We start from the raw sequence: 14,874 nt of genomic DNA on the forward strand, positions 1-14,874 counted from the left end.
AACAGCCAATAGATTATGAACATATTCCGTTCAGGTGCCGCAAATGCCATGAATATGGTCATCTATATCGGCAATGCCCTCTGAATAAGGAGGAGGAGTCAAAAAGAAGTCAAGAGGAATATCAGAGAAATTCAGGAAAAATGGAGGAGGCAGACAGGGGTTTTCAACAGGTCACAAGAAGAAAGAAACAGAGCAAGGAGGGACCCAAATCCCAGTCACAAGAAAAACCCATCCATACAACAAGTCAAAACAAGTTTCAAATTCTACAGAACGAGAACGAGGATTACGAAGTAAATCTGGAGGACGATGAAGACCCTGGAAACACACCAATGGAAATTGTAAGTGAAAATAAAGGAAAAGACGCAAATTTGGGGAAAACAATTGAAGAACGGGCTGAAGGAAAGGCAGAAAATGCAACAATGCAATCCCAGATGGAAGTGGAAAACCAGTTAGAAAGTGAGGTGGAGGAGGAGAGAATCATGAAACAGTTAATTCAGGAATGGAAATATCTAGATAGTAGATTCATACCTGAGAAGCAGAAACAACTGTATAAAGAAGCATTTCAGAAGTACAAGGAAAAAAAGGGGAGAACATGGATAAGCAGATAATTATAGGAAATGAACAGGGGAATGGACAGGTGGGAATGGACGGCTCTGGACAAAACAGTAGGAAAAGAGGTCGGAAGACGATGAGCGAAACCATTCAGACTGTGGGAGAAACGTTGATAAACTCAGGTAAAGTGATACCTCTGTCAAAGGTATTCTTCCCCTCCTACCAAAAGTTTTAAATGATTGTTATCAGTTGGAATATTAGGGGTTTGAATAGTAAAGGTAAACAGAGATATATGAAAGAGAAATTGAAAAAAGAGAAGCCCAGTATTATGATTTTACAGGAGACAAAAATTACAGTACAACAGCTGGAAGGAATAATTGACAAAAAAAACTGCAATACGAAGTTATGGGGCAAGATGCTATTGGCTCTGCGGGAGGTATTGAAATTTTGTGGAATCCAAATGCTATCATTCTAGAAAGTTGGACCAGCATGAATAGAATCCTTACTGGCATTGGTAGGATAGTAGGAACAAAGGAAAAGGTTGTTATTTCAGGGGTTTATGGCCCTCCTTCCCCAGGGGAAAAAGAAAGTTTTATAAATAACATGAAAATAATCCGCAGAATATATCCAGAGGCTGCTTGGATCATAGGAGGCGATTTTAATTTAATCAGATCCCTAGAGGAGAAAAAAGGAGGGATAAGGAAGTTAGACCACTTCATGGATATGTTCAATGAAATGATAGAAGATTTAAGATTAGTAGACATCCAGACTATTAATGGGATATGCACCTGGAACAACAGGAGGGGAGGCAAGAACCAAATAGCATCAAGACTTGATCGCTTCCTAGTATCAGAAGCTATTATGAATAAGGATGTTTTCGTCGAAGCAAAGATCATACCATCCCTTGGATCTGATCATTGGCCTATTAGACTAGAGGTGGATATTAAAAGAAATCGTGGAAAAAGACCATTCAGATTTGAAGCCTTCTGGTTAAGGGACGCAGAATTAATAAAGAAAGTGGAAGAATGGTGGACGCAGAGTACAGTGCAGGGAAAAGGAAAAATGCATACGTTCCAATTGAAACTGGAGGAGCTGAAAGGGAGAATTAAGAAATGGAACAAGGAAGAATTTGGTAACATTATGGAAGACAAACAAAAACTACAGGGGGAAATGGAATCACTTCAAAAAAAGATGATAATGGAAGGCCGAACAGAGGAGAGCATTAGAGAAGAAGGGATAATTCTTGGAAAACTAGAAGAAAGACGAAATCAGGAAGAAGTTCTATGGCGGAAAAAATCAAGAATAAAGTGGTTAAGGGAGGGGGAAAGGAATACAAAATTCTTTCATCGGGCTATGATCAAACACTGACAAAGAAATAGGATTCTATCCATCAAAGATAAGAATGGGGAGAGAGTGGTGGAGCAAGCTGAGATTGAGCAAGTTCTGGTGGATCATCATAAAGGAATCCTAACAGAACCTCAAGCTGATAGAATGGGAGCAATAAAGGAAATATGTTTGGCCATTCCTCGTTTAGTTACAGAAGACCAAAATAAGGCGCTGATGAGAGCTGTTAACTTAGAAGAGATAGAGGAAACTGTAAAATCAATGAAGAAAGGTACTGCTCCAGGTCCGGATGGCTTCACAGTTGATTTCTACCAGGCGGGATGGCACTTTCTGGGAAAAGAGATCCTTGATCTGATAGAAGAATCTCGGATGAACCAAAAGGTATGGCCTGCCATTAACTCTACTTTCTATGCTCTGATTCCTAAGGGTGATAATTTAGAAGATGCCAATAGTTTTAGACCCATAGCTTTGTGTAGTGTTATTTACAAGATCATAACATCTTTGATCGCCAAGAGATTAAAACCTCTTCTGGATAAGTTAATATCTGCTGAACAAACGGGTTTTGTTGAAGGTTGACAAATCCTAGATGGCCTGGTAGTAACTCAAGAAGTTATTCACTCTCTAAAAATAAAAAAGCAAAAGGGTATGATGATCAAATTAGACTTGTCGAAGGCTTATGACAGACTTAACTGAAACTACTTGGAAGAAGTCCTGGAAAGTTTTGGCTTCCATAGGAGGTGGATTAAGTGGATTCATAGCTTGATTTCTTCACCGAATTTCTCCATTCTTGTTAATGGAACTCCCTCGAAAACCTTTAATGCGTCTAGAGGAATTAGACAGGGAGATCCATTATCTCCGTTTCTTTTCATTCTAGCAGCCGAAGGTTTGGGCCGATTTATTAAAAAAGAACGAGCAGCGAACAGAATCAAAGGTTTACAGCTCTGGGGAAATAATTTGCCCTTAACTCATCAGCAATTTGTTGATGATATCATGTTATTTGGGGAACCAACTGTTAAGGAAGTAATACATCTTAAAAGAATACTGGATTTATTTGCTGAAGCTTCTGGTCTAGAAATTAATAGAGATAAGTCATGTATCTTCATATTTAATACAGTGGAACAGGTCAAAACTCACCTTATAAGATTGTTGGGCTTTAAGAGAGGAGAGTTGCCTACGAAATACTTGGGAAATTTATTGGTCTTTACTTCCAAAAAGATGAAAAACTGGCAAGGAGTCCTAGATAAGCTGAGAAACAAAGTAGCAAACTGGACCTTTCGAGTATTAAACATAGCTGGAAGGGTGGTTCTGGCAAAATCAGTCCTCCAAGCTATCCCCATTTACCCCTTGTCGATAATGGTGGCCCCTTTAGGAGTCTATGCAAAGATCAGAGAGATCATAAGAAAGTTTATCTGGGGAGGGACAAACCAGCAGAAAAAATGGGCCCTAGTTCCTTGGAATCATTTAACAGAGAGAAAAGAAAAAGGGGGATTGGGTTTAAGGGACCCTGAAAAACTCAACAAAGTGTTAGGAGCAAAGCTCTGGTGGCGCTGGCTAAGGGAGGGCAACGATCTGTGGAAAGCCATATGGAAAACCAAATACAATATGCCTGACTCAACAGTTGAGATTTTAAGACAGAGAGAAACCCCCAAAGGGTCAGCAATTTGGGACCTAGCTCGTCAAAACAGAGATTTGGTTGAGAATCATACTTTCTGGGAGATTCGAGGTGGAGAGGAAGCCAATTTCTGGGATGATAAGTGGCAGCAGAAAGAAAGAATGAGTAGAATTCATAGGCTACAACAGATTCAGGATAGAATAGAAGGAGATCGAAAATGTGTCAGAGACTATTGGAAAGCAAATGACCTGGATGGAATCTGGCGAAAATGGACTGATCCGACTGAGTGGGACAGGGAGCTTAGCCAAGACCAACAAAAATCTTACATGAAAGAGGTAGAGTCCAGGAAAATTAGAACCCGCACTGGAAAGGATCTCCTTAGGTGGGGGAACTCCATGAAAGGTTCTTTCATCACCAAAGAGGCATACTACTTAACAGATACGCAAACCATAGCTGAGGAGAATTTAGACTGGAAGATTATATGGGGAAGCAACTGATGGCCGAAAGTATCCATATTCATATGGCTTGCAACTAAGAATAAGATTTTAACCTGGGACAGAATTCAAAAAAAAGGCTTCAGTGGCTTGTCGAGATGCTGTCTCTGTAACACTGAAGTGGAGACCAGAAATCACCTACTGATTAATTGCTCGTTCACAAAGAAACTTTGGATGAATACTAAAATAATATTCGGCAAATCTGAGATAGCCCCCAGATATTTCAATGAAATTGTTTTCCAGTGGAATAAAGAGAAATTCCAATGTAAAGTTGTCAGCAGAGCGTGGAATCTCATCTCAGGGTTCGTGCTATGGATGATATGGAAAGAGAGGAATCGCAGAGCGTTCCAGAATAAATTAAAGGAGCCGGAAATAATTTGGGGACGAGCAGTCAAATTAATGAGGGAAACAATCCTGGTTGAGAAGTGGGATGGGGAGGATTGGAAGGCAAACCAGTTTGAGGAGGGAATCCTGAAAAATTTAAATCTAAAGTCTGAGATGGTCCATCATAAGCAGAACTCCCGACATAATGCGCGGATCCAAAGTCCCGATAAATTTAGCTATCCCATAGAAAACTTCATCAAATTAAACTTCGACGGAGCCTCGAAAGGGAACCCGAGCGAAGCTGGTTTTGGAGGCATTTTCCGGGACAGTCACAAGCAGGTAAGATGGATTTACGCAGATTGGGGTGGGGAAATGACGAACAATGAGGCTGAGTTTTGGGCAATTCACCAGGGATTGCGAATTGCTGTAAGAAATGGATACACCAATTTAGAAATTGTTGGGGACTCACAGATTGCGGTTGAAATGCTGAAGAAGCTCAGCAATGGACGAGACTGGGAGAAGATCACAAGCAGCTGGCAAACGGCTGGAATTGTCCAAGAAATCGCGGAACTTTTAAAAAGAATTGAATACAAAATAATAAATCACGTCAGAAGGAAGGGGAATCGCGCGGCCGATTTCATGGCGAATTGGGGATGTAAAGGTCGTGGCAGCACGGTAGACAATCAATGGAGAGCGGTGTGCGAGTGCAGGGAGTGGGAGGACCTGGAAAAAATCATTAATGAAGACCATGATCAACCTACGAGCGAGAATGCGAGGATCAATGAGCTGGATAAATGAGAGGGCGTGGAGGTCCCGCGTAATGAACACAGGTCAGTCTGGACAGAGAAGCGTTATGATCACAGGGTACAGGGCAGTACATTGGCGGCGTGCGTGGAGAACGGCACAGGATCACCCCCAATGTGAAGCAATAAATGCTCGCGATCGGAGAGGAGGGTGGAGCGGCATGTCAGATCTCCCGATAGTTGATATTAACCAAAGAATGATGGCTAAAGGAGACGTCACCCCAGAAAGCAATCGGCGGCAAGGTAAATTCGACTCAAAGGCGTACAATGAGGGTAGAGATCCAGTATATATCCAAACGGGGAAGGAAGAGCAGTCATTTAGATGTTTCCAAATTTGGCGAGGAGCGGACAACACTGCTGAGAGACAGCATTATACGATAGAGTTTAACTGGCACCAGAGTATTCCCTGCGACAGAACCGTTGGTAACATGGAAACCCGGCTGAGAACCAGGACGACAGAGGAGCAGCATAATGCAACTGTCAGGAATAAGAGTCGAAAAGGCAAGGAAATTATGAATGAAGATCAACCAACTGAGATTTGGGAGATTGAGGATGAGTCCGAGGAGGAGACGCCCCGAGGCGAGGGGAACAAGAGGTCTTATTCTCAGGACGGATTAGCAGGCGAGGAGTATCAGCAGATGAAGGATGACCACCCTGCTCCGCAGGAGGCGAAGGTTAGGTGTTACGGCATGAGAAGACGAGACAGGGGTCCTGGTAGCGGTGTGGATTCGGGCAGGAAAAGGGGTCGGGGACAGAGCAGGGAGACGCATGAGGAAGGTGAGAAATCCAGGCAGGACGCGGGACCTGCCAAAAAGACAAGAAGGACGGTGAATCAGAGAGTTTGTCAGGCAGAAAGGGCCTATCAACAGAACACCAATCCAGAAGTTAGAAGAATCATGCAGCACCTGGAGGAGGAGTCTCTCCAAGACCAATCTGATGAAGAAATGGAGGATTGGGAGTTCCTGCTGCATGATCCAGGCCACACTAGGGGAAGAATGTCCTTGTTTAAACAATCTCTGCACATTTACTGGGTGATGAAGAGGCTGCTGGCAAAGGCTCTAGAGCAAGTTGCTACGGAGATGGTCGAGATTGCGCAGGGTGGCCCTGATATGCGCAGAGAATTGAGTTTCATCCGCATTGCTCTGGAGAGGCAAGAGGAGAAATTGGACGAAATTCAACAGCTGCTGAAGGGAGACCACCAAGGTGCAGAGAAAGGAGCAAATCAGCAACCAGCAATGGACGATGTTTGACAAGAGATATGTTCAGGAAAGCTCATAGTCTTACCAATTTCAGTTTTTTGCATGTTTTAGATAGAGAAGTATATTTCTTGCAGACTAGTAGAATTAGAAGATCTCAAGACTGCCTTGTTTATTTGGCTAGGTTTATCAGACTTTGGGCCTTTTATTTTTGGTCGGCCATTAAAAACTATAGATGGCTTAAATACTCGGTTTCCCCATGTGGGCGAGTTTACTATGTTTTTGATACTATGTAATGTTTTATTTTCTATCCAGTAACAGAAAGAGTACCACCTCAGCTTACAAAAAAAAATTTACTTATATATATTTATTTAGAACTCTACTTTATTATTTACTATTTTATTTATTATTATTATTATATTCTCTTCATTATTTATGGTTTATTGTTATTCTTTTCTTTTCTTTATTATTTTTTTACTTATATATTATTATTATTATTATTATTAGGAGACATACAAAATTTGTCTAGCCTTCTTGTATATGTACACTTTGAAGAACCAATGACATGGTATCAAATCATTGAGCAATTCTGAAAGCCTGAGAACTTGAGCTTCAGGGTGTGTTATAGATCAAATAACTTGAGCTCCCACCTTGAAGAAGAGAGAATTTCTAACAAAGGAGATATAGTATAAAAAAAGGGACAGGACACTGAGAAGGACATATTGGAACAACCATTGATTAAAAAATCTGTTTTCTAGTTTGGCTATCTAGTTATGTTAGTATCCTATAGTCATAGTAGTCAAAAATAGATATTGTCTTTCAAATTTTGTCAAAAGCATAAAAGTGTGGCTATGATCTTGTGGAAGATCAAGCTTTAGGTCTTAGGTAGGAATACTTTTTTTTATTATTCATTGTAAATATGTCAAAGTGTGTCAAGATTTACAAAGATGGTCTTTTATATCCCAAGGGGTCAAGTTAAGTAGGTCTAGAGTCAAGTTGCATCGAGAAATCATGAGAAAGATTGTGCGGCCATGCTTTGTCATCATAAGCACAAATTTGTAGGTGTCTTCAGTCAGTTACAATGTCAAATCATGATTGGTCATGACATTAGAAATAATACAATAGTCAAGAGGAAGATGTTGGGCTTTTGCCAAGAGCTACCCTTTGGTCATCAAGTTAAAATTGTGGTTATTGCATATCAAGTCCGCTCTCAGATACCTTGGGAGGTTAATTGCATCATTATTTACATACAAGATCTCTCAACTCTCCATTTTTGCCATCTCAAAGCTTGTTGTCTGCTCATTTTTTGTTGTTGCGCAAAGGAGGCAGGGGAGCACTGCTTTTGCAGATAGTTCTATTTAATACCTTGGTATTAAATGATTACCCAATTGCATGCATGAGATGAGAAAACAACATTGAAAGCTGCAAGATACCAAATTTTCACTATTGTTGCATTTTTTGCATTCATTGCACTTTTTCCATTCACTGTGCTTTCTACTAATCATGTGTTTTCTTTGTGTGCTACGTTTTTGGTTCTTATCCTGGCCAAACTGTCAAAATTTTAGTTTGGAGCCTCCATATGCAAAGTCTTCCATGCCATTAAACTGAATTGAAGCTCCCTACCATAATAATGTGTGCCTTAGAGGTGTTTGAAGTTTTTTTTCTCATGCACTGTGCTTCTAGCGCTATGCCTTACTTTTTGAATTTTCTGCCACCAGAATCAAGTATGTACTAGTTGTCTTGGGGTTTTTCCAGAGGAAATTTGTGCTATATGGTCTGTTATATAGGGTTTCCTTCTTAATTATCATCAAAGGCTTAATTTGGAGCCCTTTTTAATATTGCCCTATCAGTTGTTGCACAGATTAAGTTTGCATTAAAACCCTAGAGTATCCCCTACTACAAAAAAAGAAACCATGTCAAATCCAGAGGGAATAAAACACAAGGGGGGTGCTATTATTAGATTCGAACCCCAAGACCTCACATTCATCAATGTAGACCCAACTATCAAAGTTGATTTTGAGCAAGTGGGATGTATCAAGTTTTGTGAAAATATTTAAGGGTATAATGCACATCTTACTAAGGAGTTTGAGTTTTCCATGAGCTTTAATGGGTTGGAGTGCTCACCTTTCCAGTTACAGAGGTCACAATATCAACTGCAATAGAGATTCCCCTTCAGGGAGAGCAATGGTTCAAGGGCATGCCCCTTGATATTGCCCACTATAAAGAGTTTTTGAAGCCTGAGTATAGAGACAAGGAGTATGGGTCCATTGTTCCCAAAGAATATTTACTTGAACATCACAACTAACTTTTTCAAGTTATTCAAAGGCATTTCACATGTGAGGGTAGGTTTGGCAAAAATTATCAATACCATTTTAGGCTCTTGATGTATTTTACTGGGAAGAGCCCCTTGAATTTTTCCTTCTATCTATTTAGGAGCCTCAGTAAGATGGTTGAAAAAGTGTAGGGAAAACAAAGTCAAGTGGAACCTAGCCTTTTCCACTTTTTCTTAACTAAGTTATTGGTATTGGAGGATTTAAATAAAATAAATAAATCATAGCAGTCATTTGTTGATTCTTCAAACGTCATGGATGATGTGCTAACTAGTCCCTTGAGCAATAAGGAAACACCCTCAGCAGTGGTAAAAGACATTTAATCACCAAATGGAAGTTCAGTGAAGAGGCCCTCAGCTACAATGTAGTCTACAGGAAATAAGAAAGGAAAGAAGCTTCAATTTTCTCAAGAAGTGGTAGATGTCCCTAAAAAACTCCTCACCAAGTCTATTGCAAAAAGGTTGCGCTTGGAGCAAACATTTAAAGCCATGGAAACCATACCAGAAGATGAGGTTGTTGATGAAAAATTCAAAGAGATTGTAGAATTGCAAGAACAATTGGAGAAGGCTCATATGGTGACTGCACAGTTGCATCAAGATAATAGGAAATTAAAGAAGGCTATTCTAGAAAAGGTAGCTCAACCTAGTGAAGATGTACCAATGGTTAAATATACACCAGTTGTTGCCAAATCCATGGGACAAGAAGAGGTAATTAAAGAGGATATTAAGAAGACAAAATTTCCATCAGCCAGGGTTACCATATCCTCATCTAGAAAGCTACAAATCCAAGAAGAGAAGACAAAGGTAGATGAGGGTAAGCACACCTTTAACATATTGAGAAGGAAACTAGAGGAGACTCACAGGGAGATTTCTAAACTCAAGCAGCATGATGAAATGGTTTAGGAAACAAATCAGTGATCTTCTGGACATCTATAAGCCAACAATGGGCAATTCCAAATATATGTTGAAGAGATCCCTTCCACTACAAAGGAAAATGAAAAATATATGCAGACAAAATATTTGTATGAGAAAAGAATTAAGAGCCACCAAACAACAACTAAAGGAGATGCAAGAGAAAGATAGAGGAAATTTAGACTTGTTGGCTGAGGCAACCAAAGTTTGAATGTTGGAAGGAGTAAAATAATAGAGTTTTGATTTTTGACTTTGCCTAAAGCATGCTTGTTTATGGGGTTGAAGTTCCAAGTGATAATGTTTTGCATATAGTCCCTCTTGCAACCACATTTAGTCAGGATTCTGAAGTTATGTTTTGAAGAAGCAACTTTCACAGTATTTTGTTCCCTAGCTAGCCTTAGGGTTAGGGTTTTTGATGTGGAGATGAATATTTTGCATTTTTGGTGAAGGAAGGCTTGAAAGGGGTATATAGAATGATCATTGTAGTGTAATCATCATCACTAATGTGTGCAACTTATCCAAATACATGACTGCCACACAAACAATGAAAAAATATGGTACTTCTCTTTGAAACTGGTGCTATGTTTTTGGCTATAGATGAAAATGCCTAATTTGAAGGATTTGTGTGGTGAAAGAAATCTTCTGAGGGGGGAATTATCCATGTCCAAACATGTTTACACATGTTGGAGTCATCAAGTAGCTTAGGAATCAATTGAAGGCATCTCAACCATGGAGTGTTTCATTTTCATGCTGCGTTTTTGCATTTATGGAGAATTAGGAGGTGGCATAGCGCCACGCGCTACACTTCCAAACAAATATCCTTTTGAATGAGTTAACCAAGTCAAAAATTGTTGTAATTTCTTTTTATTCTCTTATTAATTGTAATAAATCATTTAGTGACTAACAAGCTCGATTTGGGGCCGAGGAATCAATGTAAAATGTTTAGAAAAGATCTAGTTAAAGCAATCCCTAGTTTTTAGAAATTTGTTCTATTTTCATTGCAGAAGTTAGAAACAGAAATCCTAATGAGGAATTTGACCCCTAGAGGTGGGAGTTGACTCATTTTGTCCTATTTATGATATTATTGTAAAGGATAAAAGGTTTGGTCAGGTTAAGGAGAAAGGACATTGTACATTGCACTTATTTTTCATATATTTTACAGCGAATGAAGACAAAGGTGGATTTTTGCAGTGATTCTTGAGTTAGTTTGCTTTGGAGATGTGCATTATCTCTTTGTAAGTTATCTTATATGATAATCATACTTTAAAATGTATCTTATTGTTTAGTTAAACAAATATTTTGATTCATAATTCACTCCAAACAATGTTATGTTTCAGCTTGCTAGACATCTATGTTTTCTCATAAAATGACATTTAGAATTCATCTTGGTGCTTGATGCTCTTTTTTAGTTTTCCATTTTTTCTTGAAATCACCCTCCTACAAGGAATTCAAACTAAAAATCTCTAAAGAAACTACCTACCTCACCCCTGTAGAAGCTTTATTTCCTCTTCATTTCATCACTCGAAACATAATCAAGTAGACATGACTTAATGCCCAATGGATATGTCTCCTTTCCCACCAACAAATATTTTAAAATCATACCCTACTGAGCACTATACCTAGCCTAACATTAGAGTAATTGAACTTCCTAGACAGAGAGAACCCTCTCTAAAGCTAGACATGGGCAAGATCCAGGAGCCCTAGGAAAGGGGGGGAATGGGGAAGAAGAACTGTGAATGAGTCCATACAAATGGTGGGGGAAAAATTAGTAAACTCAGTGAGAGTAGCACCACTATCAGAGGTATTTCAACAATGCCCAAAATTGTTGAAATGATTATTACAACCTGGAATATAAGAGGCCTCAATAGCAGAGGTAAACAGAGATACCTCAAAGAGAGATTTAAAAAAGAACGATCTGGTAGTATGATCCTCCAGGAAATGAAAATCAACAAAAGAAATCTGAAAGAGATTATGGAAAAATACAAACCCCAGTACCAATTCATTGGACATGACGCAAATGTTAGTGTAGGAGGATTGGCCATCATTTGGAACCCAGGAGAAATATGATTTGAATACTGGGTCAGCATTCCACAAATCCTCTCTGGAAAATTCAGGGTCATTGGATCCAGCGACTGGGTGTTACTCACAGGAGTACATAGACCCCATATACTAGGAGAAAGGAGTGATTTTCTACAGAACCTAGTAAAAATGAGAAGACTGTACTTGGAGGATTTATAGGTGGTGGGATGAAATTTTAACATGATCACCTCACTGGTGGAAAAAATTAGGGGGCATGAGGAGAATGGACATGGATATGGAACTCTTTGGGGACACTATAGCCCATAAAAGACTAGTCGACATCCAAACTATAAATGGGGTGCACACGTGAAACAATAGAAGAGGGGTAATAACCAAATCGCATCCAGATTAGATAGATTCCTAATATCAGAACAAGCAATTAGCAGAGATATATTCGTCGAAGCATCGATCCTTCCTAGAATGGGTTCAAACCACTGGCCGATCCAGCTAGAAGTGGATCTGAAAGCTAGCCCGAAAAATCGACCGTTCAGGTTCGAAGCTTTTTGGCTCAAAGACCCAAGCCTCATCAGAAAAATCAAGCTATGGTGGACATAGAGCAAGCAACTTGGGAGGAACTGTATGCATACATTCCAACTAAAACTCAAATAAATTAAACAAAAAAAATAAGGAAATGGAACAAAGAAGACTTCGGACACATTATGAAGGATCAACAACAATTAAATAAAAAAATGATGGAAGTGCAACAAAAAATAATACAGGAGGGGAGATCGGAAGAGACAGCATCAGAAGAGGGATGAATCATCAGTCAACTAGAGGAAAGGTGTAAGCAAGAAGATATTCTATGGAAACAAAAGTTGAGGGTGAATTAGTTAAGAGAAGGGGAGTGGAACATCCAGTTCTTCCACAAGGCCATGATCCAACATTGCCAGAGAAACAAAATATTCTCACTCAAAGATGATGAGGGTAATCGCAGTACACAACATGAGGAGATGGAGGGAATCCTCGTAAACCATTTCATATACCTCCTAACAGAACCTCAAGAAGATAGAACGGAAGCAACGCAAATAATATCTCAGCACATTCCCTAGAAGGTCACTCAAAAACAGAATCTAGCCTTGATGAGAGCAGCAACGCTCAAGGAAGTGGAAGAAATCTTTAAAGGAATGAAAAAGAATAAGACCCCAGGTCCGGACGGGTTCACAGTTGAATATTTCCAAGCCACTTGGTCGTTCATGGGAAAATACATCCTGGAGGTTGTGGAGGAATCAAGACGAAATCAAAAGGTATGCACTGGCCTAAACTCCACCTTTATTACTCTCATTCCTAAAACCTCAAATTTAGAAGACCCTCAAGGATTCAGACCCATTGCCTTGTGCAACGTCATCTATAAAATTATAGCTACTCTTATTGTCAAACGACTAAAGCCTCTTCTCCCAAATATTGTCTCCCCAGAACAAATAAGCTTTGTTGAAGGGAGGCAAATCCTAGACGGATTGATCACTTCCCAAGAAGTGGTCCACTCCCTCAAGGCCAAGAAGGTTGCAAGCATGTTGGTAAACTTGGACCTCTCAAAGGCTTATGATCGATTGAGTTGGGAGTACCTGAGGAGTATCATGAGGGCCTAAGGTTTTAACCCTAGATGGATTAACTAGATAAGCACTATGATATCCACCCTGTATTCTCTATTCTTCTAAACGGGACTCCTGCCTGAAAATTCAACCCCACTTAGGGTCTGCGATAAGGTGATCTCTTGTCTCCTTTCCTCTTTATTATTGTTGCATAAGGATTGGGCAGATACATCAAGAAGGAAGCCCAGAAGTCCACAATCAAAGGCTTAAGGATCTGGGGGAATGACCTTGCAATTACACACCAACAATTCGTGGATGATATCATGCTCTTCTGCAAAGTATCTCTTAGAGAATCCCGAAGAATGAAATAAATCCTGAACACCTTTACACAGGAATTTGAAACTCAAATAAACAACGAAAAATCATGTACCTTCTTCTTCAATACCCAAGGAAACATAAAATCCTATTTGGCTAGGATTATGGGATTCACTACATGTAACCTCCCTACAAAGTACTTGGGAATGTCCCTATCTTAAAATCCCCTAAAATGGCAGGGTGGAAAAAAACCATCCAAAATATTTAGGGAAGGTTTGGAAACTAGGATTTCCAATCCCTAAACCTAGCAAGGTAGAATAGTCCTCCTAAAATCAGTACTACAGTCAATTTCTATCTGCCAATTGTCAGGTATGGAAACCCCTAAGGGGACCTGTACCAAATGGTGGATATCTTTAAAAAAATTCTATGGGGAGGGGCACAACAGAAGAAAAAATGGGGTCTTATGTCTTGGCAGGGATTGACAAAGAAAAAGATGGAAGGAGGGCTTGGCCTAAGAGACCCCTATACCTTGAATCAAGTAATGGGAGAAAAACTTTGGTGGAGATGGCTAGGGGGAGGAGGGGACCTATTGAAACAAATTTGGACAAGAAATTATAATATGTCAGAGAGAACTGAAGAAATCCTATGGTACAAAGATCCACCCAACGACTCAGCCATATGGAACTTAGCAAGACAAAATCGTGATCTCATTGTCCAACATGCTTTATGGGAAATTCGAAATGGCAGAATACTTAAATTCTAGCAGGATTCATGGCAATAAAGAGAAAGACTTATAGATAGGCAAGACCTCCGAGATATTTATCAATTCACCAATGGAAAAAATATTCAATATGTAGAACAATTATGGACCAGAGGGCAAGGGACAGGAAACTGGAGAAAATGGAAAAAGATAGAAGAATGGGGCCAGGGTATAGAGACAAAGAAATGGACAGAGTTCGAAAAAGAAATGAGAACAATACAAAAAATGATTAGGATGTGCCCAAATATCCTGAGATGGGGACATTCAACAAAAGGAACCTTCACCATCAAAGAAGCCTACGAGATAAAAGTAGAACAAGAACAAGATGGCAAAGCACTATTCTGGAAAAAAATCTGGAAGGGAGGATGGTGGCCTCAGGTAGCCCATTTCCTATGGCTGGTCTGTAAAGGGATAATCCTTACCTAGGATCATCTACAAAAGAAAGGAATGCAAGGCTCGTCCTTATGTTGGATGTTCCAGTGAGACAGAGAGGACGTAGAACACATAATGAACTCATGCCCATTTTCAAACCAGATGTAGGGCCAACTACAAGGAGTCTTCGGAAGGATGGATAGGAACTGTCAAAGCATAAAGGAAACAATCTTGTTATGGTGCAACAACATCT

General features: G+C 39.7%; 1 protein-coding gene across 1 annotated transcript; it reads left to right on the forward strand.

The window, feature by feature from the left end:
* The first annotated feature begins 957 nt into the window (after positions 1 to 957).
* LOC149156803 (uncharacterized) lies at positions 958 to 1,920 on the forward strand. Its single transcript, XM_089444873.1, has one exon. The coding sequence runs from the start codon at positions 958 to 960 to the stop codon at positions 1,918 to 1,920; it is 963 nt and encodes a 320-aa protein (XP_089300999.1).
* The last annotated feature ends 12,954 nt before the right edge of the window (positions 1,921 to 14,874 follow it).

The sequence above is a fragment of the Pinus tabuliformis genome, chromosome 9 (assembly GCF_031772625.1).
Source record: "Pinus tabuliformis cultivar Carrire ecotype Pingquan chromosome 9, CPIR1, whole genome shotgun sequence".
In the NCBI taxonomy this organism is placed as follows: domain Eukaryota; kingdom Viridiplantae; phylum Streptophyta; class Pinopsida; order Pinales; family Pinaceae; genus Pinus; species Pinus tabuliformis.